This window comes from Ochlerotatus camptorhynchus, unplaced genomic scaffold (genome assembly GCF_037179485.1).
Source record: "Ochlerotatus camptorhynchus isolate MF236.1 unplaced genomic scaffold, CSIRO-AGI_Acam_v1.1 ptg000182l, whole genome shotgun sequence".
In the NCBI taxonomy this organism is placed as follows: domain Eukaryota; kingdom Metazoa; phylum Arthropoda; class Insecta; order Diptera; family Culicidae; genus Ochlerotatus; species Ochlerotatus camptorhynchus.
In genome coordinates this window covers 886,334-912,349 of record NW_027040672.1, presented here as the reverse complement: position 1 = coordinate 912,349, position 26,016 = coordinate 886,334, and the positions used below count along the sequence as shown (strand labels likewise).

The following is a 26,016-nucleotide window of genomic DNA, read 5'->3' as shown; positions in this document are numbered from 1 at the left end:
TAGATGTGTTTTCCCACTAATATGCATCCCTCCTGCCAGGCATGGAAAATCGTTTACATTCATTTCATACATTCATTTAAATTCCTTTGCCTCTAACTTTTTTCAACAACATAATTCCGTAAAATAATTTGCAAAGTTTTTGTGGGTTTTAATATAAGTTACAACTTTTGCTAACAACTCAAATCTGTATCTCTTATGGATGACGAACTAGAGCGGGCAGAACTTGTTGTTGTTTTTCAGTGAATGTAATTTACATTAACTGAAAAACAATGGTGGGTTAAGTTTGCTCTGGTTCATCATGTATAAGAGATGCAGATTTGAGTTATTGACAAAAGACAAGCTTTTTAAATCATTTTACGAGATTCTCTTGATGAAATCAGTTAGAGGCAAATGAATGTAAATGAATGCACGAAATGAATGTAAATGATTTTCCATGCCTGCCTCATGCTCGCTTACTTACTTATCCTGGTCCGACATCCCTCAGGATTGCACCTGTTGCACAATGTTACGCCAATTCACTCGGTCCGTGGCTGCTTGTCTCCGATATCTTGACCGTCCCACACTTCCAAGATCCTTCTCCACTTGGTCTAACCACCTTGCTCGCTGTGCTCATCTTCGTCTTGTACCGGCCCGATTTGAGGCAAACACCGGCATTCTTAAAACGTGTCCCGCCCATCGTACCCGTCCAGCTTTCGCAACTTTCTGGATATAGGGTTCGCCATAGAGTTGCGCCAGCTCGTGGTTCAGTACTTGCAGGTCCTCTTCGAGCATCGTCCACGTCTCGTGCCCGTAGAGAACTACCGGTCTTATCAGCGTCATGTACATGGTACATTTAGTACGGAGGTGAAGTTATCTCCGTCGATTGTCACGTTTCTGCCTATGCGAGCCCTATCCCGCTCGGTTCCTCCAGCTAACAGATACTTTGTCTTCGACGTATTCACCTTTAATCCAACCCTCTCTGCTTCACGTTTCAGCCTGGTGTACTGCTCCGCCACGGCCTGAAACGTTCTTCGGACAATGTCCACGTCGTCAGCGAAGCAGATGAACTGGTTGGACTTATTGAAGATCGTGCCCCGCATGTTAAAGCCACCACGTTTCATAACACCTTCTAGCGCAGTGTTGAACAGGAAGCAGGAAAAACCATCGCCTTGTCGAGGTCCTTTGCGAGTTTCAAACGAGTCCGATAACGCACCCGATATCTTCACGCAGCACTGTACACCATCCATCGTAGCCCTGATCAGTCTGGTCAGCTTCCCGGGAAAACCGTTCTCGTACATAATCTTTCATAGCTCTTCACGGTCAATAGTATTATAAGCGGCCTTGAAATCGATGAATAGGTGGTGATAGGTGGTGATATTCACGACACTTTTGGAGGATCTGCCGCAACGTAAAGATTTGGTCCGTTGTCGATCGCCCGTCCACAAAACCGGCTTGATAACTTCCCACAAATCTGCTTGCTAGTGGCGATAAACGGCGAAAGATGATCTGGGAAAGCACTTTGTAGGCCGCGTTAAGAATAGTGATCGCTCGATAGTTCTCACATTCTAGTTTGTCGCCTTTTTTCCCAGCTGCTTTGTTGTTCTTAAGCTGTCGGATAATATATATCCTTAACTTCACCTATCGTGGGAGCTGGCATGTCCCCCTCATCCGCTGTACCGACGAAGCCATTCCTCCTACCGCCTTGGTCCTCCGCCTCTGCGCTGTTCAGATGTTCATCGTAGTGCTGCTTCCACCCTTTCAATCACCTCACGTTCGTCCGTTAAGATACCCCCTTCGTTATCCCGACACATTTCGGCTCGCGGCACAAAGCCTTGGCGGGATGCGTTGAGTTTCTTGTAGAACTTGCGTATTTCTTGAGAACGATACAGCTGCTCCATGGGTTTACTGTCTTCGCTTCTGTTTATATCTCTCCACATTATGACGGGTTCAATGCTGCAGCATCGCCGCCCGCGCTGCGTTCTTCTCGTCCAAAACCGTCTGACACTCTTCGTCGGACCAATCGTTCCGTCGAATCCGCTCCACGAACCCAACGGCGCCTTCAGCAGCGCTGTTAATGGCTGCTTTCACGTTGCTTCAGCAGTCCTCATGCGGGGCTTCGATGAGCTCTTCCTCATCCAGCAACGCTGTGTCGAGTCTTTGCACATACTCAGTTGCGACTTCGGGCAGCTTCAGTCGCTCCAGATTGTACCGTGGCGGGCGTCGGTACCGAATGTTGTTGGCAACGGAAAGTTTTTGGCGCACCTTGACCATTAGAAGGTAGTGGTCCGAATCGATATTTGCGCCGCGATAGGTCCTGACGTCAAAAATGTCCGAGAAGTGCCTTCCGTCGATAAAAACGTGGTCGATTTGCGATTCGGTCTGCTGAGGTGATCTCCAGGTGTGCCGATATGGCAGGCTATGCTGGAAGTAGGTACTACGTATGGCCATGTTCTTAAAGGCGGCGAAATCGATGAGTTTAAGGCCGTTGGCGTTCGTTAGCTGGTGAGCGCTGAACTTTCCTATAGCCGGTCTGAATTCCTCCTCCTAGCCGACCTGAGCGTTAAGATCTCCAATGACGACTGTGATGTCATGGCTTGGGCAGCTGTCGTATTCCCGTTCCAGCTTGCTAAGTGAGGGTTGTGCACGTTGATTTTGCTGACATTGAAGAAACGACCTTTGAACCTCAACTTTCACATTCTGCTATCGATTGGCCACTACGCAATCACGCGCTTCTGCATTTCGCCCATCACGATGAAAGCTGTACCCAGCTCATGTGCATTGCCGCAGTTCTGGTAGATGGTATAACCATCCCTATTCGTATGTACCGACGATCCCTTCCAGCAAACCTCCTGCAGCACTACGAAGTCGAACTTGCGGACCCTCAATAAATCGGAAAGAATGCGGGTACTCCCCCCCCCCCCCCCCCGCCCTCCTGCTAGCACATATTAAATTTAGATAGTGCGATAGTGTGCACTGGTTAAACGTCGAAAAGCTCTCTATATCCTCTAATCCTGCTATTACGCATGCCAAATTCATTACACCATCCCTCACGCTTAGCTCTCAATGTTGTAACAATTAACAGCATCTCCAACCAGCTGGAAAAGTCATAAACCACATAAATCACCTCAACTGTCGAAAGCTTGATTCCAAATATTGAAACATGACAGTAAATACCCTCAATGAACGCCTCACCCCCAGCAGATAACAATGTTCCAATTCCACCACCGCACCTTTACGATCCCACGCTCAATCGAAGTTGTTGTACACCCATCGGCCGTCGATCGTAGCTTTTCGTTGCGGGTGGTGGCAGCGGTGTGAAAGTTACCATTTCACGAATCATTTTCTTATCTAACCGGGCAAGGTGTGTGTGTGTTTGTCGTGTAGGTGCAGCGCAGGCACTCATTCTCCCGCAAACGAAGCGATAGGTGGTAGCCCCAACAGCATGTGTATGCCATCAATTTTTCGCGCTAAATGGTCTTGACAGGCAACAATTACCTGCTGCTGTTGATGCAGCATGTGTACGTCAATTGAACTGCCTCCTCCTACCATGCCATCATATCCCATCATTATTGGTTGCAAAGGAGCAGTGCAATGACTGTCGGTCGCGACGTCAAAGCCGCCACAAACTCGATTAGTTTGGTGGGCGTAAAATCACGAGACTCACGATCAACTGCTGCTGCTGCTGCTGCTGCTGCGCTGCGGGTTTATTCCAAACCTGTGCATGGTAAAGAGTCGAAAGTTTCCAAATTGTGCCTTATGGGGGGAAGCGAGCAATGCAGGTGGCTTTCAAAATCCAAGTTTTCCAAGTTAGCTGCAAGTTCAAGATCTGCCAACGGTGAAGGTTGAAACGGGCTCATATTCTAAGCCAACAAAGAAGAGATTGTTCTTCGCCACACAACTCGCGTTGACAGATTTGCTTTTATTGTTCACACCCCCGCACATTTTGAAGATCGACTCTACCGGATAACCCGTCGATCTGTCGTCGCCGAGGCTCTTGTCTTCACAGTCTTAATTGATCGTCGTACCGGAACGGATCTCCCCTTCTGTAACCCAGCTGGAGATTGCGTTCAGCCAAAATGTTGAGCATGCAAAAGTAGAATATGATGATTGAGATACGGCGAAGGAAGGCAAGCAGCGAGCTGTTGCTCGCCCTTCGATTGTTGTGTCAGTCACATGTGTCGGGAAGATTGGCGTATGACGATGACGTCGAACCACACACAACTCGATGGGAAAATGAAACGTCAATTAATTATGTATACAGAGGGGGACGCAGGGGAGAGAGTTAGAGAGCACGTGTAACCGGATAAAACTGCCATCATAAAACTACTCTGCCAAAGGTGCTAAAATGTCGATAATCACAGTCGTAATGCTCAAACAGAGTATTAACTACGGCAATGATCACATTGACATCAGCCTCGGTGCGGTGCTACTAAGCTGCATTTGTCGACATCTTGCAATTTAAATTATCTACGGAAGCCGGCTTAAGCAGTGGCGGTGGTTAATAGCTACAAATGTAAATATGGGAATAAATTCAATTAGAAATTCATTTGAACGTGCATTTTTGTGCATGTGATGGAGTCGTACCGTGGCTATTTACGGTGTCCGTGTTCACAAGCGATCGTTTCTCACGCTAGGTTCTAAGCTAATCTGCGAAGGGCTTGTTATGGGGATGATATGCTGAGGGGCGTACAACGTAGACCTCCAGGGCAAGCTCATTAGCAGAGGGCTCCCAGGTCACATTCAAAGGCTTTCTAAGGAAATTTCAAAGGACTCGAGCATGTTTCCATATATGATTAGAGAACGCTACATGCAATATCAGATAACTCTCAGAGGAAATCGAGACACGTTCAGAATACTACTAAACTAAGTCTCGAAATACACACTCTTCTAAAGAAATCAACTTTAAGTCATGTAATTAATTGTTTTTGAAAACACTCACTGAGAAGCAAACCACACATGATTGGAAGGGCACGCGTGTATGAAAAAATTTGCGAAAAAATCTTCGGCCACCGGTGGGATTTGAACCCACAAATACTAGTCAGTACACGGGTACATTATCGATTATACTAAAGGTACCACTGAGCGATGCACAAGTTTTTGTGTAGAGTCCTTCAGTGTGTAGAACTCGAATCGCCTCTAGTGTTGGAATTCACATTTAAACCTTCCTCAACTGTTACGGCGCACGCCAATCCCTTCCCAAAACCTTCAACCGATTAGCATTGAATGCATCCGAATGTTCCGAACAAGCCCTTTCATCGAGCTGGCTCTATTAGTTATGGGCATAGCACATCGAGTCCTGACCGAGAAGTAACAACTACCACCCGGTGAGCACTATATACGTGGCTAGCACCCGATTCATTAGCCATTTGTGCAGATTATCGCCACAGACTTGAACAACTGTCAGTCGGTAGGGCTTATTTGTAAAAGTCATCTGTGTAGTAGGTAGTTATATGGCCGCCTGGCACAAACAACGAGTTAGTAGTTCAACAGCATATCACCAACGAACCACTCCCACCGTGTCAAGCATTGGTTGGGAAGTATTTCAGTTAATTGCGAATGTTTATCATGTGAGTATGTGTTTTGACTGGTTTGTTGATTTGGCTTACAACCGATTTACACGCCTCTAAATCGTTCATTTAATCACTGAGAATGTCATACGAATTAAAATTGAATTGCAGATCCTCTCGTAATGTGAGACATGCATCACTCAATAAATCTGCTAATCGAGCAAAACGTCTGAACGTGCTACATAAACTCAGCTCTTCACTACACCACGAAGGCCCTTTTGAGACCTTGCTAATGTGAGTTAATTTGTAAGCCTATCATTAGCACCGTATTCTCCGCAGCCCCAACTCCACCAAGAACCAACTTCATTTATCAACCTCGCTTCGCTCGTTGTAGGGTCTCTCCACTTAACCCACTTCGCTTACCGAAGGGGGCACATCCTCTGACTGACTTATTGTCAGTCAGTCAGTCAGTCAGTCCGTCAGAAGATCGCGCACATTCGAGGTCAACGGAGTCATTTTTCTTCGCATTTCAGCAAGCTTTCCCTCAACTGCCCTAGGAATCGTCGGATTTGGACAACGTTGCAAATAAAGGCCTCCTCTATTTACCCAATCCATTCATGCGTTTAATTAGCCCAGTTGATTCCGCCGCAGTATGTAGTTTGTTGCAAATGAGCCCAATTATTGTCAGTTCCACTTGGAGACGGAGGAAGCAACAATGTAGGATCGAATTCACGACCCAGTATGATTCAATTGACTAATTATCCTGTTTTCTTTCCAACTATGTTTTCTGATTTTCTCATTCGATTTTCTGTTTTATTGCAGCGCTCAAACGCAGCATTGACATTGGACTGCATACAGCTCCCACGCCAAATATAGGATTCTCCAAGGTAAGGATGGTTTGTTTGCTTATTGGGTTTATTTGTTGTCGGTGTAGATATTGCATAGTCACGGAATCTTGAAAATATGACTAAGCATCGGGATCTTAAATATAAAAAAAAAACTTTGCCCCAGGTGCTTGATTCCGTCCGGACTATTTCAAACATTGTAAAGATCTTCGTGTACTGTAATCGTAAAAACATGGCTAAATCCCATGTCCTGAAAATTTGTTAAAATCTGGTAACGTTTATTTAAAGCCTTTTCAATTGTCCAATTCATGCTGAACATCTATTAAATAAAGATAACTAATTAAGGTGGTTCCTTGTAGAGTCCACAAATGGTCACCACGTAGGCTATACATGCACTTCCACTTCAAATTTTCAATTGCACACATCTCGGAAATTAATGCCCCATTTTACCTGAAATTACTTCTTCATGTATTCTGCAGTACAGCAAACGGGAGTAACAGAATAAGGATCTCACAGCAAAACAGCTTAACTAACTGTCCAATTCATTGGATCAAAAGACCAGTTCCCGGAAGCCAAACCAATTGCTAAATTTTGGATCTAGCCAATATTTTTCAACTGCTGGACAGTCCGACGTAATTAACTTTTGCAAGTTCCTTCTTTTTCTTCTTTATCGCGATTTCGAGCTTATTACTTATCGCATATTAGCTTATTGCGTGCTCCCACCCAAGTAAAATCTGTAACATCTTTTTAAAAGAGAGAAAGAGAACATGTTACAAAATGATTACCTAAAAGTAACCATGAAATATATGCGGTTACATATCAAGTCAACATGAAGTTACGTCATGACCTTCTAAGTAACAGGACACATTAATGTCACACAATGGTCCTTGGTAACTTCATAGTCAGATTGTGACGAAGTTGAGATAAAATGGGACTTATCTGGTCTCAAAGATGACACAGTGTAACGTTTTTGTGTCGATCTAATGTTAGCAATTTGTTGAACTGTAACTGAGTTGCCACACAACAGTGACCGAAAAGCTACACGGCCAATCATACCAACTCAGCGACTGAGAATAATTGACTCAGAGAATTTTCTTTCCATACGAAATTTACTCTGATTTGAAAAAAAAACCGAAGTTACTCATAATTTATGAGTAACTGCAGTTTTTTTTTTCAAATCTGAGTAAATTTCGTATGGAAAGACAATTCTCTGAGTCAATTATTCTCAGTCACTGAGTTCGTATGATTGGCCGTGTACGAATATCTTGACCTGTCAAATTCGTGCGGAAAGTTGTTACGCTGACGAATATGTAGCTTGGTAACCATTGTATGCCGCATTACAGCTACCTTTTCGTTTCAGCGTGACTCTAATAGTCGCGTGTCTCCAGATGGTAACACAAATGCAATCTCTATGATCTGGAAAAATGAAAGCTACACTGCAGTCCTAAAACGTTTCACCAATCACAATCTGATTATTTGTTCCTTTTTTATATATATTGTGAATACTGAGCCTTAAGGACAAATGAATAGAAGTAATTCTTCATATCATGAAACTTTTTGTTAGAAGTGTAACCTTCAAACCGAGTGTACACAGAAGATTTTTTTACTTCGAATCATATATGACCAGCAATATGGTAATAATTCAATTGAAATATATGATGGCGCATTTATTTTATGAATATAAAACTCCCACCTTCACCGTAATTATGAAACTACATATTTTTGTTGTGTTCCTCCTTGCGTCGTAGTAATCTCAGAGAGAAAGTAGTAGGGTGGTTGTTGCGAGCTGTACCATCATCAGCATTGTTGACGGTTACTCCGGCCTTGAGTTGTTATCAATCAAAGTGTTTTGACGTAGGACTACGTCTGTAATTTCTATTTGGTGGTCACTTTGTGAAAACCGAAAATGGAACATGTTACAAAATTATGAAAGATTTTGAACGTTAATAACTCAGCTGCCCCTGCACCAATTTCAATAAATTTATGTTCAATCGATCAGACATATTCCTACGCATCTGTTAAAATTATGACTTTTTGATCTAATGTTGAAAATTGCACGAATGTGCAAATATTGCTATGGTAACTAAAATTATCACCAATTGCCTGCGAAAAACGATTTCCCTAACACAGATTTCAAAGTTCAATTCCGTTCGGTCTCATCCAATGGTGTTTATTCAATCACCGTGGTGTGAGTGGTGCTGTTCTCCAGTACACAACGAATGGCTCCCCGCAAGCCGCTAACTATCAAGGCTGGTCTAAACCGCTGATCGGATTCAGTGCTTTCGGCGCCTGGCGTTGAACATTGTTCTCCAGTACACAACAAAAGGCTGCCTGCAAGCAGCGAGCTGCAGCCCACATAAGCATCCTTAGAAGGAGGATGATGCCGCACCGCTATTGATCGGAATCAGTAACTATTCGTGAGTTGATGTGAGCCATGTATGTTTAGCGCGTCATACGTAAAAGTATAAACGCTGAAATTCCTATACCTACACAAAACACAAGTTCCTGCTACAGTTAACAAATAAGATTTATTATATAAGAATACGTAGTCCTACGTCACCATTGCGTACAACCCTAAAGGGCTGTCCCTTGCAGTTTTTTTTTTTGGCCCACCAACTCACCCCGACACCAAAGAGCTCGCACCGAGAGCCCCCTGGTAATGGACTCCTCGTTGAGATTAAAATTTAAAAATAAATATAAGAATTAGAAGGAATTGCTGATATTTTTAGGTCTGTGTGATGAGCTATCTGCAAAACAAACAAAGTTCATAATGTTGGGATGTTCCCAGTGGAACTCAGTTCCTTTAAAGGGATTTCTTACCCACAAATGATTCAAAATATTAATACATACAGCTTAATAGTGAATGTAATATAATGATAATAATAATAATGAGTGCAATTCTTAAAATAGTAGTTTACTAATTTATATCAAGAGTTCTTTGATTTTTGATTTGTAATGTTGGTTTAAACTGGTTTTAAATAATAATCGTACTATCGTAATAATGTACATTGTTATACGACTTCTGGTTGTCTGGGTGGTCACCTTTCTTGTGAATGGGGTAGATTACCCCCTCCTTCCACTCCTCCGGTAGCTGTTCTGTTTCCCAGATCCTGACTATCATCCGGTGCAGGCAGGTGGCCAACTTTTCTGGGCCCATCTTGATGAGTTCGACTGCGATACCATCCTTACCAGCTGCTTTGTTGTTTTTGAGCTGCTGAATGGAGTCCTTAACTTCCCTCAGCGTGGGAGTTGGATCAGTTCTGTCCTCTGCTGCACTGACGTAGTCGTTTCCTCCATTGCGCTGGTCTCCCGTGCCTACGTTCTCCTCGCCATTCAGGTGCGCATCGAAGTGCTGCTTCCACCTTTCAATCACCTCACGTCCGTCCGTCAAGAGGCTCCCGTCCTTATCCTTGCACATTTCGGCTCGCGGCACGAAGCCGTTGCGGGATGCGTTGAGCTTCTGGTAGAACTTCCGTGTTTCTTGGGAACGGCACAGCAGTTCCATTTCCTCGCATTCCGCTTCTTCCAGGCGGCGTTTTTTCTCCCGAAAGATGCGGGTTTGCTGTTTCCGCTTCTGTTTATACCGTTCCACATTCTGTCGGGTTCCATGCTGCAGCATGACCGCCCGCGCTGCGTTCTTCTCCTCCAAAATCGCTCTGCACTCCTCGTCGAACCATTCATTCCGTCGACTTCTTTCCACGTACCCGATGGTGCTCTCGGCTGCGTCGGTGATGGCTGCTTTTACTGTACTCCAGCAGTCCTCTAGAGGGGGTACATCGAGCTCGCCCTCCTCTGGCAACGCTGCCTCGAGATTCTGCGCGTATGCTAAGGCGACATCCAGTTGCTTCAGTCGCTCTAGGTTGTACCGTGGCGGGCGTCGGTACCGTACATTGTTGATGACGGGCGCAGTTTGACCATCACCAGGTAGTGGTCAGAGTCGATGTTAGCGCCACGATAGGTCCTGACGTCGATAATGTCGGAGAAGTGCCGTCCATCTGCTGTGGTGATCTCCAGGTGTAACGATAGGGGAGGTGGTGTTGGAAGAAGGTGCTACGTATGGCCATGTTCTTGGAGGCGGCGAAATCGATGAGTCGTAGGCCGTTCCCGTTCGTCAGCTGGTGGGCGCTAAACTTTCCAATCGTCGGTCTGAATTCCTCCTCCTGGCCTACCTGAGCGTTTAGGTCTCCTATGATGATCTTGACGTCGTGGCTTGGGCAGCGATCGTACTCGCGGTCGAGCTGCGCGTAAAATGCGTCCATGTCATCATCAGTGCTTCCGGAGTGAGGGCTGTGCACGTTGATTATGCTAAAGTTGAAGAATCGGCCCTTGATCCTCAACCTGCACATTCTGTCGTCGATCGGCCACCAACCGATCACGCGCTTCTGCATTTCGCCCATCACGATGAAAGCTGTGCCCAGCTCGCGTGTGTTGCCGCAACTCTGGTAGATGGTATGATTACCTCTGAACGTTCGCACCATGGATCCTGTCCAACACACCTCCTGCAGCGCTGCGATGCCGAATCCGCGGTCCTTCAGTAGATTGGCGAGTATTCGGGTGCTCCCGATGAAATTGAGAGATCGACAGTTCCACGTGCCGAGTTTCCAATCGCAAGTCCTATTTCGTCGCTGGGTTCGTTGCCGTTGGTCTCGGTTCGTATTCCTCTGTTGCTGATTTTCCGTTGCAATGCTTTTTTTTACGGCTGGCTCGCAGGGCCTGACACCAACCCCCTAACTTTCCGGAGGACCAGGGTGCACAGTTGTGCTTAGAGTCCTTCACTGGCACTCGGACGTAGATCAGCCGCCCCTAACATGGGAACAGACGCTGTTGTGAGCCGCTCCTCCTGGAGAACAGACGCTCAGGCTTGCCGAAGCAAACCCCCCGTTCCCTGTCAGCCTATGACCAAAGTTCCCACCGGGGTTGGTTACCCGATCTTCCCTAAGGTTGCTCACAGTTCCCGGCCGGTAACACGGGGAGGTAGGGATAGGAGTTGCTGGGAAGAGGCTAGTGATCTCAATGGGATCTGTATTGCGCATTACCCAGTATTAACCGACCCATGCGATACAGTACTTAGTGGGTTCAAATTATTCTTTGAAATATTAGCAGTGAGGTCTGCTCCAATGTTTACAAAGAAATTGTTAAACATTTCAGTAATTTCTAAATTATTCGATGTTTTACATCCATTATATTGAAGCTCAATGTTAGAAACCTGGCTTGTCCTTCCCATTATTCCATTCAAGTTTGTGTCTTCAAATGTTTTTTTTTGTAATACTCATTCATACATCTTCTTTTTGCAATATCAGCCTTTATGGCCACTGCCACGTGTAATAGTCAAGCCAAAGACAATGTTTCGATTTAATATTTACTCGTTCCGATTTAAGAGAATTATTTTTATGTTACTTCATACGCGAAGTTTGCTACTTTCAGAGTTGATTGTCAATGCTATCCAACACCAAGCTTTAGTCTGATAATTTATTAGCTAGAGAAGGCTAGGAAGTTCTGAAGAGACTATTATGGGGATTATGATTATAATTTCAAGGAATTCTAAAGCAAATTGAAAAGAATTTCTGGAAGCATTCTAAGGGTGTACCGTTTTAAATCCGCACACACAAAATTCATTCTCAAAATCCAAGTATTTATCCGATTATCACCAAATTTTAAGGGAGTATAAATAAATAATTAAAGTTAATTTTGGCATCATTAATTTCATGTATTTCGTCTTTATATCCGAATGCGCGAGCCTTGGCCTTAACCCCAGCCATCAGGTTCTGCACGACCTCAGAATCGACAGTTTTTTGTATATTAACCCATGCTTTCTTCATTTCTTCTAAATTCTTCACCACTTTAGGTCGTTTTAGAAGGTGCTCCTTCATAATGGCCCAGTATTTTTTTTTTCTTTTGGGAGCCTTCAGGAGAGAGAGAAGCCGCTTTTGGTGACACTCTTCCAAATACACCTGTCCATTCATGGTGCTTGCGGTAACGAAAGGTGTACTCCGCTTTCCGCAAGTACAAATCGCTTGCCAAATTAAGAATTTCTTGGCGAACTTCGACATCTTCTGTGTCCGGAGACTCTCGGGAACATCACACTTATCCATGGCAATCACATACATTTCATGGAATCTGGTTGAAGTTCGCCTTCACATATGTCTCGTCAGCCATTACGCAGCAGTGTGGTTTCGTTAACTTCTAGTGATACAACTTCCGGGCATGGCTTTATGCGACCATATTCTGTTTCTCGTCACGGTTTGAGGACTTCTGGACCTTAAACGTCCGTAGTCCAGCTCGAGTTTTGGTATTCTGCACGAAAGTCTTGCTCACATGCCACTTTTTAGCCACATCTCGAACTGAGGCGTACGGGTTTCGTTTAAAGGCCCCAACCACGCGTTTGTGATCATTCTCGTTGACCTGACGGCTTTTTCCGGATCTTCACTTTCGATCAACAGTCAGACGTTCTTCGAACCGTTTTATGATACCAGACACCGTGGAATTCACGATTCCCAACTTTTTTTTCCAATGGCACGATGCTTATTCTCAAAGTACTCTGGCAAAACTTTTACGCGCACGCAGTGTTCTTTCGTCGCCATTTTGAAAAATTTTGCGCACCTGATGAAATCAACTCACATAGTGTAAACAATACACATTAAACTATGTCTACGCAAAATTTCAATTAATTTTACTCAACGAATCAAAAGTTAGAGTAATTTGAGTGTGTGCGGATTTTAAACGGTACACCCTTTAGTGAAACTTGGCTACATGACTACAATCCTGAAACCTCTTCTAATGATTAACTATCGCTGAAAACTTCTTAATTAACCAAACAGACATTTTGAGGAAAGCTTCCAGAAATTTTCAATGGAATACTAAGGAGAATTTGAAGAGTGTTACAAGATAAAACCAAGAGATCCTCTTAAGGGCATTTTGAAAAGAATTCTGAAGTAAAATCCAAGGTAATTTCAAGATATATTCCAGGAGAATTATGGAGGGAAATTATACAGATTTTCGAGAGAAGTGAATTTCAATAGTTTTCAGGCAGAAATTCCAAAAGTGTTCTGCACAAAATTCAGAGGCTGTCATGGAAAAAAAATCAGAAAAATACCGGACATGAGAGAAATCCTGAACTATGATGTGTAAATGGATCGTACACACTTAGAAATAACTAGTTTTACACGTGACGGAATACATATTTGACATAAAAGATTAGACGTAAACAAACACGTCACGTAATGTTACGTGCTCCGAGACTGAAAAATTCGTTGCTCGACGAAAAGTACGTTTGATTAAGCCATATTTTGCGTCTGTTATGACTCAAATTTATGTCAAAATTGACGCTCGTATATGTCACTCTCAGAACACCTAAATTTACATGATTTTTTCTAAGTGTGTACCCTCAAATTTAGCATCAGCATAGTCGTTCCTAATGTTGTATAAAATAGGGCTGAAAATATAAATTTGAAATATTGCCTATTACATTATTACGCATTATGACAGTTAGGTTGAAAGGGGTTCCTTTCATTCATTTTGCATAAAAATATGTTTTATGGGATAATGAAATCATGGTATATTATGATTATGATGACATTTTGGTTTTTGTTAGTAGCAAGAAGAGTTTGTAAAGTTTTTGTTTAACTCATAAAACCTGACAATTTCACTCATTCTTGATTTTTCGCAAACAGCGATCCGAGCAACACATTCCTTATAATCTCTTATTGTAATCAGGGTGCCTTCCATTCATTTTGACTAAAAAATGTTTTATGAAATTATGGAATAATAAGATATTATGATGATATTTTGTATATGTAAGTATAAAGAAAAGATTGTAAAGTTTGTGTTTCAAACATCAAACCTGCAAATTTAGCTTTGACAGAGTCACAATGAGCGTTTTTCTGATCGCCTCTTCGCGAAGAGTGAAGAGCGAAGAGTGGGTGAGATAAATTACAAAATCGCTTATTGTGACTCTCATGTAGCAAAATTGGCAGGTATGATGTGTCAAACACAAACTTAACAATCTTTTCTTGTTATTTACATAATCAAAATATTTTCATAATATCTTATTATTCCATAATTTCTTAAAACATTTTTTTAGTCAAAATGAATGGAAGGCACCCTGATTGTAATCTACTATACAAAATATCATTCAAAGACTTCTAAATCCATTCTTCTGATAAATAAACAAATCTCTCGAAAAACACGAGTAAAAATTGAAATATGTTACTTTTGATAATTAATTGCAATTTTCAAAATACAGTAATGACACGATTTTGTCAGACCCTCAATGCATCAGAGTTTTATCTTTCAATAATTGCACATAACCGTAATTATAAATCTATCTCATTCATCTACAAGATGGCTGTTTAAGGTATACTGTGTGGCAATAAGACCACTGAAAAAGTGCATAGGTTTCGTAGAGCATTAGAACATATTTTAAAAAAGGAGGCTGACAAAATCGAGTAATTACTGTATACCGTAATGACTCGAAATCCAGATACTTAGCCCATAAATTTGAACACTTTTAAAAGTTTATTATCATTGCCTACTATGCTCAACAAAGCACGTAAACGTGTTTTAGGATCGACCTGGATCACACATATTAGTTATCTTGCAGAGTACACGTAATATGTAATTATAATTTAAATGTCCGGGTTAACCGACCGTCCAGTATTCGGTGATCGATTCTAGTGTTGTAAATAAAATCGATCCTCCAAGATCGGTCTTTCACTAAAGATCGCCCAATCCTAACGTAAATATTCATACAATGCAATAATAGGATTTATTTTATTACTAATGAACTAACGCATCGGAACAAACCTACTACTGATTTGTGCACGGTAAAATCATTGATATTATCGATTATTTCTGATCAATAGAACTACTATGGAAAAGTTAAGAAAAATCCGGGGTTGGATAAATATCAAAGATTTTAAGGGAAATATTCAAGATATTGAACTTAGAATGTTTATTAAAGAATTCGATTAAAATAGGTACAGCAAAATATTGTAAGGTTCCACTCAAATTCCCAGTTATATCCCGGGTTTTCCCGGTTGATTTCAATTCCCAGCATAATTCCCGGTTCTCCCGGACTTCCCAGTTCAGTGACTACTCTGCAGCTTACTCCAAAAGTGCCATTGGGCTCTCTAAATAGTTTTTTTTTTCAATTTCCCCAAGTAAAAAAAAATAAGTTGTGTCGAAATCTTTAGCATGGAAAAAAATTGTTTCCCGCACATCGGGATGTGTGAATTTTGGTCAATTCCCCAGGAAGTTTCAGGTCCAAATCGATATGGGCACCAGGATAGGCCTTGACGTCGGTAATATCGGAGAAGTGCCTTCCATCAATCAGAACGAGGTCGATTTGTGATTCAGTCTTTTGTGGTGATCTCCGAGTGTACCGATATGGGAGGGTGTGCTGGAAGTTGGTACTACGTATGGCTATGTTCTTGGAGGTGGCGAAATCGATGAGTCTGAACCCGTTGTCGTTCGTAAGCTGGTGTGCGCGGCACCATCCGATAACCGGCCTAAATTCCTCCTTCTGTTTTACCTGTTGAGCATTGAAATCTGCGATAACGGCTTGGGCAGGTTTCGAACTCTCGATCATTCTGCGCGTAAAATTTATCGTTTTCGTCACTGCCTAGGGCAAGACTGCATACTTACATTGAAAAGACGACAGTTGATCCTCAACTTGCACAATGTGTTGTCGATTGGCCATCACCACGATTAAAGCTGTACCCAGCGCATGTGTATTGTCGCAGTTCAGGTCAATGGTATACCCGGATAAAAATAACCATAAAATTACAATAAAATATAAATTAAATACAATCGATTCTATTGTTGACAATTAATCTTATTGTAATTCTAATGCATTGGCCAAATAATCAAATAGTCACCACAATAGGTTTACAACAAATTTTATGGAATCAAAATTTTGCACAATAAAAAAACAATAAAATTTATTGTAATGAGATCAAATTTGTTAGAGAAAAAATGTTTTTTTTATGGTTACGGTAACTAACAACCCCCCTTTTCAATTGTAAATGTCTCATAAACAATATATTATATTGTACATTACAATAAGTTCTATTGTATTTTTATTGCTTTTGACAATAACATTTACTGTTGCTACAATAGGTTTTATTGTATTGTAACAGTAGGTTCTATTGTTTTTGTATGGTAAATTATTATTCGGGTAACCATCCCTTATACGTATGTACCGATGATCTCTTCCAGTAAACCGCCTGCAGCGCTACAATGCACAGTGGTCCAGAATGCAGATTTAGGTGGAATGATATGTTTTGAGCCTGAAATTGAAACTTTAGACTAAAAGTCTCTTCTACAAAGTTGTTTCTTATAGCTATGCCCTCATTTTTATGACAATGAATTCTAGGGTGGTTCCTATTATCACTAAAATCAAAAATATAACTTATTTGTTTGAATAAATTAAGGTATACATTCTCCGGCAAAGTTATAGCTGAGCTAATTTTAAGCAACTTTGTAGAAAACAACTTTTTTGTATCTCTTAAATTGGCGGATTTAGAGCTATTTTCTTGAATTGAGTTAGGGTGGCTCTAAAAAAAACAGTTGTTTTGCTCTAGTTTTCTTATTTCGAATTTCTCAGCAAAGGTGTCTTCAAATAACTTTTAGATCTTAAGAAGGCGCAAATTTTTGCTGCACAAAGCTTGTCAATATCTTTCGCCGATCAAGAGTTATTGACGTTTTTATACTAAAAATATGCACTTTTCAAATGTTAATATCTCTGATTGGGGCAAAAAAAAAGTTTTTTTACGGCATTTGAAAGGGCGTATGTTATTCTCAATAAAATGAATAAATTGCAGGTATGTTATTTTTTAAGCTCGTATAAAATCTATTTGAATGTATTCATATTTTTACTATATTCAGGTATATCTTTTTTACTAGAAGAGAAACAGGCAACAAATTTCGCTATAAAACATTTGTCTTTAAGAGTTTTAAAAGTCTCTAGAAGATGACTTTCATTCGAAATTTAAAACAAAAAAGTTATTGGCAAAATATGGATTTCATAGGACCACTCTAATGACAAATTTAAATAAAATGTGCTAGTACATTTGTTTCAATAGTTGGACATTAAGTGTCTTCAAAGAAGTTTTTGTTCTTAAAAATTCCTTTCTTTTGGTGTTTGCAAACGTCAGGGTGGTCCTCAAATAAGGGCATTTTTAAAACTAACTTTTTTGTTTTACAAAATAAAAACTTGTGTTGTTTAAAAAATTGTAGCTTAGTTTATTGCGAGCAACTTTGTCGAAGAAATTTTTTTTTCTATCTCTTAACGTTCTTATTTTAGAGTAATTTTTCGGAGTTGACCTAGGGTGATCCTGGAAAAAATAGTTAATTAGCACTAATTTTTTTATTTGAAATTTATCATGAAAGTCATCTTCTAGAGACTTTTAAAACTCTTTAAGACGAATGTTTTATAGCGAAAGTTGTTGCCTGTATCTCTTCTAATAAAAAAGATATACCCGAATATAGTAAACAACAAAATAACATACCTCCAATTTTTTTTATATTATTTAGAATAACATACGCCCTTTCAAATGCCGTAGAAAAACTTTTTTTTTTGTTTGCCCCAACCAGAGATATTAACATTTGAAAAGTGCATATTTTTAGTATAAAAACGTCAATAACTCTTGATCGGCGAAAGATATTGACAAGCTTTGTGGGGCGCCTTCTTAAGATCTAAAAGTTATTTGAAGACACCTTTGCTGAGAAATTCGAAATAAAAAAACTAGAGCAAAACAACTGTTTTTTTAGAGCCACCCTAACTCAATTCAAGAAAATAGCTCTAAATCCGCCAATTTAAGAGATACAAAAAAGTTGTTTTCTTTAAAGTTGCTTGAAATTAGCTCAGCTATAACTTTGCCGGAGAATGTATACCTTAATTTATTCAAACAAATAAGTTAGATTTTTGATTTTAATGATAATAGGAACCACCCTAGAATTCATTGTCATAAAAATGAGGGCATAGCTATAAGAAACAACTTTGTAGAAGAGACTTTTAGTCTAAAGTTTCAATTTCAGGCTCAAAACATATCATTCCACCTAAATCTGCATTCTGGACCACTGTGCAATGTCGAACTTGCGAGCCCCCAATCAGTGGGAGTTTTTCAGGGAGGGAGTTTCCAATCGTTAGTCTGTTGTCTTTCCCCGAGACAATGCTGGTTGTTTCGGTCCGTATTTCCAGCTTCCTGTACTGTTGTTTCAAACAGCTGACTTGTAAGGCCTCTATCTCGCCGGAGGACTATTGTGCACAGTACTGTTTAGAGTCCCACCCTGGCACAAGGCAATTATCAGCCGCCCCTAACATGCACACTTAGAAATAACTAATTTTACACGTGACGGAATTTGGTATTTGACATAAAGGATGAGACGAACATAAACATTAGACTGATGCACACAGTGCTCAAACGGTTCCAAATTGGGCCCTGATTAGCCTCCCAAAACGTGTACTCATTTAGTGAGATACTGACTTGGCACAGACCATTTGAAGTTTGTATGAAAATGACTATGGAAAAACAAAACTTTTTGTTCATTGTCTTCTAGCCTAATCAGGACCCAATTTGGAACCGTTTGAGCACTGTGGAGCAAAAATTTCAAATTTTGCATCAATCTAATAAACATGTAATGTAAAATTAAGTGCTTCGAGGCTGCAAAGTTCGTTATTCGACGAAAAGTTCGTTTGATCGACCTGGATTTAACGTCTGTTATGCATGCTTGATATGCACAGTTGTACACATCAACTGCTCATTTTTTAGTAACTTTTCACTCAGTTGTTGAAATTTGTTTTTCTTAAAAGCAATTGATACATTAGGATCATAGTTTACTATAGGTATGCAAAGAGTAGTTAAAGCTCAACAATTGAATCAACACCAATGAATTTTTACACTTAAAGTCCGAGATGTGCAGTGAGCATTTCTCATTTAATTTTTATAACGCAAAAACAAATATAGTTTGTTACTAGAAATGACTACTTTTACTATATTCTATCTATTACTTCAAACAGAACAATGTTGCGTCAACTGTGTGCAAAGTTATTAGCAAATGACCAGTTCGTGACCAAAACTGTGTATGCCAAGCATGCTGTTATGAACAGATGTGCTAAATGTATTTTTTTTTACTGCGAAGATGTTACCAATAAAGTGTATGAAGCCACTAGTGTCACGACATTTTTGCCCGTAATATTTTCATGACATTTACCAGCTCTGGTTGTGACTCAATGTTGTGTCAAAATTGACGCTCGTATATGTCAGTCTCAGAGCACCTAGCTTTTCTTGACTTTTTCTACGTGTGTGGGGATCATACGATATTTTGAGTCAACCCTAACATTGAGAACAGACGATCGGATATCTTTCCTATGGTTACATCGAAATAGTCCGAACAACCTAAATAGTCGTATACCAAACCTTTTTGAGTGTTTAAAAGATCTGACCGAATTTAGAATCCACCATCAGAACCGATTCCAGAGAAATGGCCATATAGGTCATTCGCTTTGGAAATGGTACATCTTTCTGTGTTCTTACTATAAATATCGATTTCGATTTCGTGTACTCATTTAGTGAGATACTGACTTGGTACAGACCATTTGAAGTTCATATGAAAATGACTATGGAAAAACAAAACTTTTTGTTCATTGTCTTCTAGCCTAATCAGGACCCAATTTGGAACCGTTTGAGCACTGTGGAGCGAAAATTTCAAATTTTGCATCAGTCTAATAAACATGTAATGTAAAATTAAGTGCTTCGAGGCTGCAAAGTTCGTTATTAGACGAAAAGTTCGTTTGATTGACCTGGACTTCACGTCTGTTATGCATGCTTGGTATGCACAGTTGTACACACCAACTGCTCATTTGTTAGTAACTTTTCACTCAGTTGTTGAAATTTGTTTTTCTTAAAAGCAATTGATACATTAGGAGCATAGTTTACTATAGGTGTGCAAAGAGTAGGTAAATCTCAACAATTTAATCAACACCAATGAATGTTTACACTTAAAGTCCAAGATGTGCAGCGAGCATTTCTCACTTAATTTTTCTAACGCAAAAACAAATATAGTTTGTTACTAGAAATGACTACTTTTACTATATTCTATCTACTACTTCAAACAGAACAATGTTGCGTTAACTGTGTGCAAAGTTATTTGCAAAAGAGCAGTTCGTGACCAAAACTGTGTATGCTAATCATGCTGTTATGAACAGATGTGCTAAATGTATTTTTTTTTACTGCGAACATCTTCCAATAAAGTGTATGAAGCCACTAGTGTCACGACATTTTTGCCCGTAATATTTTCATGACATTTACCAGCTCTGGTTGTGACTCAATTTTGTGTCAAAATTGACGCTCGTATATGTCAGTCTCAGAGCACCTAGCTTTTCTTGACTTTTTCTACGTGTGTGGGGATCATACGATATTTTGAGTCAACCCTAACATTGAGTACAGACGATCGGATATCTTTCCTATGGTTACATCGAAATAGTCCGAGCAACCAAAATAGTCGTATACCAAACCTTTTTGAGTGTTTAAAAGATCTGACAGAATTTAGAATCCACCATTAGAACCGATTCCAGAGAAATGGACATATCTCCGTTGATTATAGGTCATGGCATATCATTCGCTTTGGAAATGGTACTTCTTTCTGTGTACTTACTAAAAATATCGATTTTTGACCATTCATTATTTTCATGGCAACACCATAAAACTGGGGCCTCCCTTAGCTCAGTCGGTAAAGGCGTAGCTACAAAGCAAGACCATGCTGGAGGGGGCTGGGTTCAATTCCCGGTCCGGTCTAGGAATTTTTCGGGTTGGAAAATTTCTCGACTTCCCTGGGCATAGAAGTATGATTGGACTTGCCACACAATTATACCAATGCAAAAAAATGGTACAGGCATCGGAAAGCTCTTAATTAATAACTGTGGAAGTGCATCTAGAACACTAAGTTGAGAGCACGCAATAAGCTAATATGCGATATGCAATAAGCTTGAAATGCGAAGAAGAAGAAGTAGACCATAAAACTATATTAGGCTACAAGTCGAATGCCATATTTGACGAAAATTTAAAGTTGATTACAAATTTTCCTATCCTAGTTATTTAGAGTATCTCCTAGTAAGGTGGAGCAAAAGTTCGACCTTAGTTGAAAAAGTTTCTAATGTGACTAATTCTGATGTGCTTTACGAATCTGTGCATTGTTCTACGACTACTGGTTGTCTAGGAGCATTATTTTAAACTTTACCAACTTACTAAAAAAATACCCAAGCCAGTAAATCTACGCCATCAATACGTTGGTTCCACACTCGGTCGGATTGTTTGCGCCCATAAAGCACAGAGCTTGAAATCACTGTTCCCTCTAATGTGTGTGCTTTGCTCTGTTCCTACATCACGAGAATCTGCCTGTGCTCTCCATTGATGTTGGTGCTCCTGCTGCTGCTGCCACCATTGTAAATATTAATAAATTTCTGCTGTTTTACGTAATTCAAGCTCGCTTCTCCAACGATGCTCTGAACGATCGGTGGTTGACGAGGAGACTCCTGGCAGGGAGGAACAGAAAAATATAGTAGAACTAGACAAAACGGTAATTTATCTGTTCATTTATATTGCAAACTGCACAACTGCACAACTGCTGAGGGGATGCAGTCCGGGAGCGGAGAATTGTGGAACTCGTTGTGGGGTTTGTTTTGTTTCGACTCGGATTTATTTGTTCGTTTGATTGTTCACGTTTGAGTTATTGAATTCTGTGTGAGTACATTTTTTTCCCCGAGCTCCGTGGATAAACCAAGATTTGCGAACGACCGATACGGCCGAACAAATCAATGGTGATTATTGTTTGTACAGTTTTTATTGCATTTCGTCGATGATTCATCGATAAAGATAGCCGCGTGATAGCGACGAGACTGATGCTGTTGGAAGGTTTCTAGCGGATCGAAAAAGCCATTACCAGGTAATAAAAACGGTAAATATCGATCCATGCGAGGTCACACGGAAATTGCAGTTCAGAGGAAATTGATTCCAAACGACGGCGGGGGGAAATGTCATTCGGAGTGATGGGCTGCAGAGGGTAGATTTTCTTCAATGTCGAATGCATCGCAATGGTCTTGATTTAATTGAACACATCACGCAATGTCCGAACTCAAGCCGATTCCTGTTGAACAACGTTGAGATTAACACTTTTTGAAGGCCTTTCCGGCAATTTGCCTCCAGAGATTGACTTGCAGTCTTCTTGCTTCTTCGATGCGTCGTACACTGTCCACCGGGTGTGGTGTAAACAAATCTTGTTAAGATAATTGAACGCAATTAAGCTATTACCCTGCAGGAGAATGGCACGTGACATGTGTAATTCCACCATCACAAGAAACAATTACCCACAGCTTCTTTACCCAAGAAGGTCACATTCCTCCAATTCCCCTAAAAACGAATCACTTTACAAAGCGCAGATAATCAACGCTCGGAATAACGAGCTGAGAACGATAATGACGTACAACCACACTACAATCCAGATCTATCATCACCCGCCGCGTCTCCGCCAGCAGCACCCGCAGCCGTTTGGAATAATTTGTGTTAATCTGGAAAACATACTCACCACACCACGTGCGTGCCGTGTATGTTTGTTTGCCGGACGGACTTGGGACGACGATGATGATCTTAGCATTAATGTAAACGAAATTGACGAAATGAAATCGAAAAACTGAAAACACAAATCGCAGCCAGGAACTCATTAATATTCAATCATAGCCATTAGGGCGGTTGCGATCAATAATAACAGATATGTGTTGGCGAGATTGGTTTGCTTGTTCGAATTGTGTGATGGTGTACCTACCGACCTACCAATCGAGGGAAAGGGGCATTCGAACTGATGATTTTCGGTTCGTCTGTCTGGACGGGGGAGGATCCGTTTAATGAAGGTGGGAAACTTTTGGATGCGTTGCCTGTTTGGTTGGTTTGAATTTGTGATAAGTTACATACTATTTTTTGCTGAGAATGATGCAGCAATATTATGTCGAGCTGAAATTTCAGAAAAATGAAATAGCTAAAAATGTATGTAACGTAAATTGTCATCTGCTTAACAGAGCTATTAAAATACTGGAAATTCAGCTCAAAAGTTTGGTTTGGTTTAATAAGACCTTATTTCATATTCTTTCGTTTACTTTCTTTTATTCCGTATAATGTCACCGCAAATTGAACGTGATGTTTAGTTGATTTAAAGCATACAATTACTTTCAGTTGTAAGTTAAACATTTTTAAGAATATAGAAAATGGCGTCTACCAGACAGGCATCTTCTAAAGTAGCTAGTTCATGTTTGTCACAAGGTCCAGCTCATGAAAATAAGTTCAAGGAAAAGCTACGACAGCATGATGTTTAACCCTCCAGCACCAATAGTCACCTGTTTTGATTTGCCTGTTAAAAAACCAATTATTAATTAAAATGTCGTCAGAAGTGCTTGGCAAATTTCAGCAATGCATAACAATTCCAAATAATTCAAATTTTTCTAAATGGAAATATTTTCGTGAATCTTTGTGGCTGGGCAAAATAATAAAATATAATATTGTGCTGTTGCATCCAATATTAAAAATAGTTTTAGTAGTGCTACAATAATTATTAAAAAGTCATTATGACAGCTATCCATACAAAATAATCCATTAGAGATAACTTTGCCAAGGTACACTATTTGTCAATGCATAAAAAAAAATCACTGGATAACTGTTCAAAAGACAGTTTCAACGTGTGAAATGCAGTATCTCTTAAATTCTGTTAATGTTGTTGCACACTTAATGTGTCTACACAGAAAAAAATCTGAATTTTAACAGTCGCGTAAAATCTCCCTTCGTTTAATGTTGATCTATAGTTGGCATAAACAACGAAATCGTTTACAAGCTTGCATACAATAGTGCTAGTTTATACGATATTGCGCTTAAATTTACACAAAAAAGAGCATACATTTACGCCAAATCTAGCGTGAATTTTATATTTCATATGCTATATCTATGCTATGCTATATACAGTGCACACTGGGCAAAAATTGACAAAACCGCGACTAAATTGAATATCTCGGCTGCCAAACGGTTTCAGTCAACATGTTATACATATTCTCAAAGGAAAAATTCTGCTGAATCGATTGGTGGTGAAAATAGAAAAAAGCAAGGTTCTAGGATCATTTTAATAATGTGGCTACTTTATCGGTCAATCCAGATTATCCGGAGAACCAGGATATGGCCACTATATTCCGAAATATTTATTGCAAGTTAAATACCCTTTGATCTCATGATTCTGAACAAACATAGAAAAAATCTAGGACATTTTTTATAACGTGGCCCTTTATCGGTCAATCCAGATTTTCCGGAGAACCAGAATATGGCCACTATACCCAAAAATATAGTTTCCATATTAAATACGCTTTGATCTCCTGATTCTGAACAACATAGAAAAAAATCACATGGTTCTAGGATTTTTTTATAATGCGGCCACTTTATCGGTCGTTCCAGATCCTCCTTTAGGCCAGTAAAGTTTCCCTGAGGGCGTATATGGTCTACTTAGTACTATCAATTTCCAGTAATATACGTTAAATAAAGTGAAAAATTATGTCGATAGATAATGGCATTTCCTACTTTACCGGGAACTCGGGTTGATCCAGGCCCTCTATCTCGGTACACAAAAGTCTCCGGCGGTAACATTGCATGTTTTATGGAGGTTTTTTTTTTCGTGTTGGGTGTATTCATCACTGCGACCATTACTTTGATCTATTGTGATATTCCCCGTTTTTATATTGCTTTATCAGTTATGTCGTATCACTATTTTGTGAAGCGACCGACATAGACGGACCAAAAGCATTTTCTCAGCCAGGTATTACATTTCGAATGAAATGTACTACTTTACTGGGACCTGCATTCCAAATATCAAAGGGTTCTGCCAGCCCCTTATCCAGAAAAATACGCCTTTTATTGAAGATTGCTGCACAAGAGCATAGCAGGTGTTCAGAGTCTTCCTTTTCTATACCACAGAATCGACAGATATCCTCTTGAAGTTTTCTTATTAGCTTCAAATGATATTTACATGGACAATGTCCTGTTATCAAACCGGTATAGACACTGAGATCTTTCTTTGATAATTCAAGAATTTTGCTAGTCATTGAAATGTTCGGAATTATGAACCATTTCGACTGCCTAGCAATGGAAGTGTTGTTCCAATTGGTCTCCACTTTCATTTTTTTTCCATTTCTTGATCTCCATTTTAAGAGAACAAGTAGAAACTCCACAGAATGGTTCTGGTCCTATGAATTGCTGTGATGATCCTAGCCTGGCTAACGTATCGGCTTTTTCGTTCCCTTCAATTCCACAGTGGCCAGGAACCCAATATAAGTTTACTTGGTTTTGACAGGCCAATTTCTGAAGTGACATTGCACATTCCCATACGAGTTTGGAATTGCATGTTGCTGATTTTAAAGCATTTAATGCTGCTTGCCTATCAGATATAATGCAGATATTCGAATGTTTATAATTCCTGCGCAAGCATATTACAGAGCATTCAAGAATTGCTTAAATTTCTGCTTGGAACACGGTTGGCCAGTAACCCATGGATGTTGAGATATCAATCCCTGGACCAGTTACCCCTGCTCCCACACGGTTGTTCAATCTTGAACCGTCTGTATAAAAAACAGTTGGACCTGGACGGATGTTTGGTTCCCCACT

General features: G+C 40.3%; 1 protein-coding gene across 1 annotated transcript in view; it reads left to right on the top strand.

The window, feature by feature from the left end:
* dysf (dysfusion) overlaps nucleotides 1–26,016 on the top strand; it is a 219,223-nt gene that overhangs the window by 138,376 nt on the left and 54,831 nt on the right. Inside the window, exon 4 of the mRNA XM_065222995.1 lies at nucleotides 6,309–6,373. Within this exon, the coding sequence (XP_065079067.1) occupies nucleotides 6,309–6,373 (65 nt within the window). The remainder of the gene's footprint in view (nucleotides 1–6,308; nucleotides 6,374–26,016) is intronic.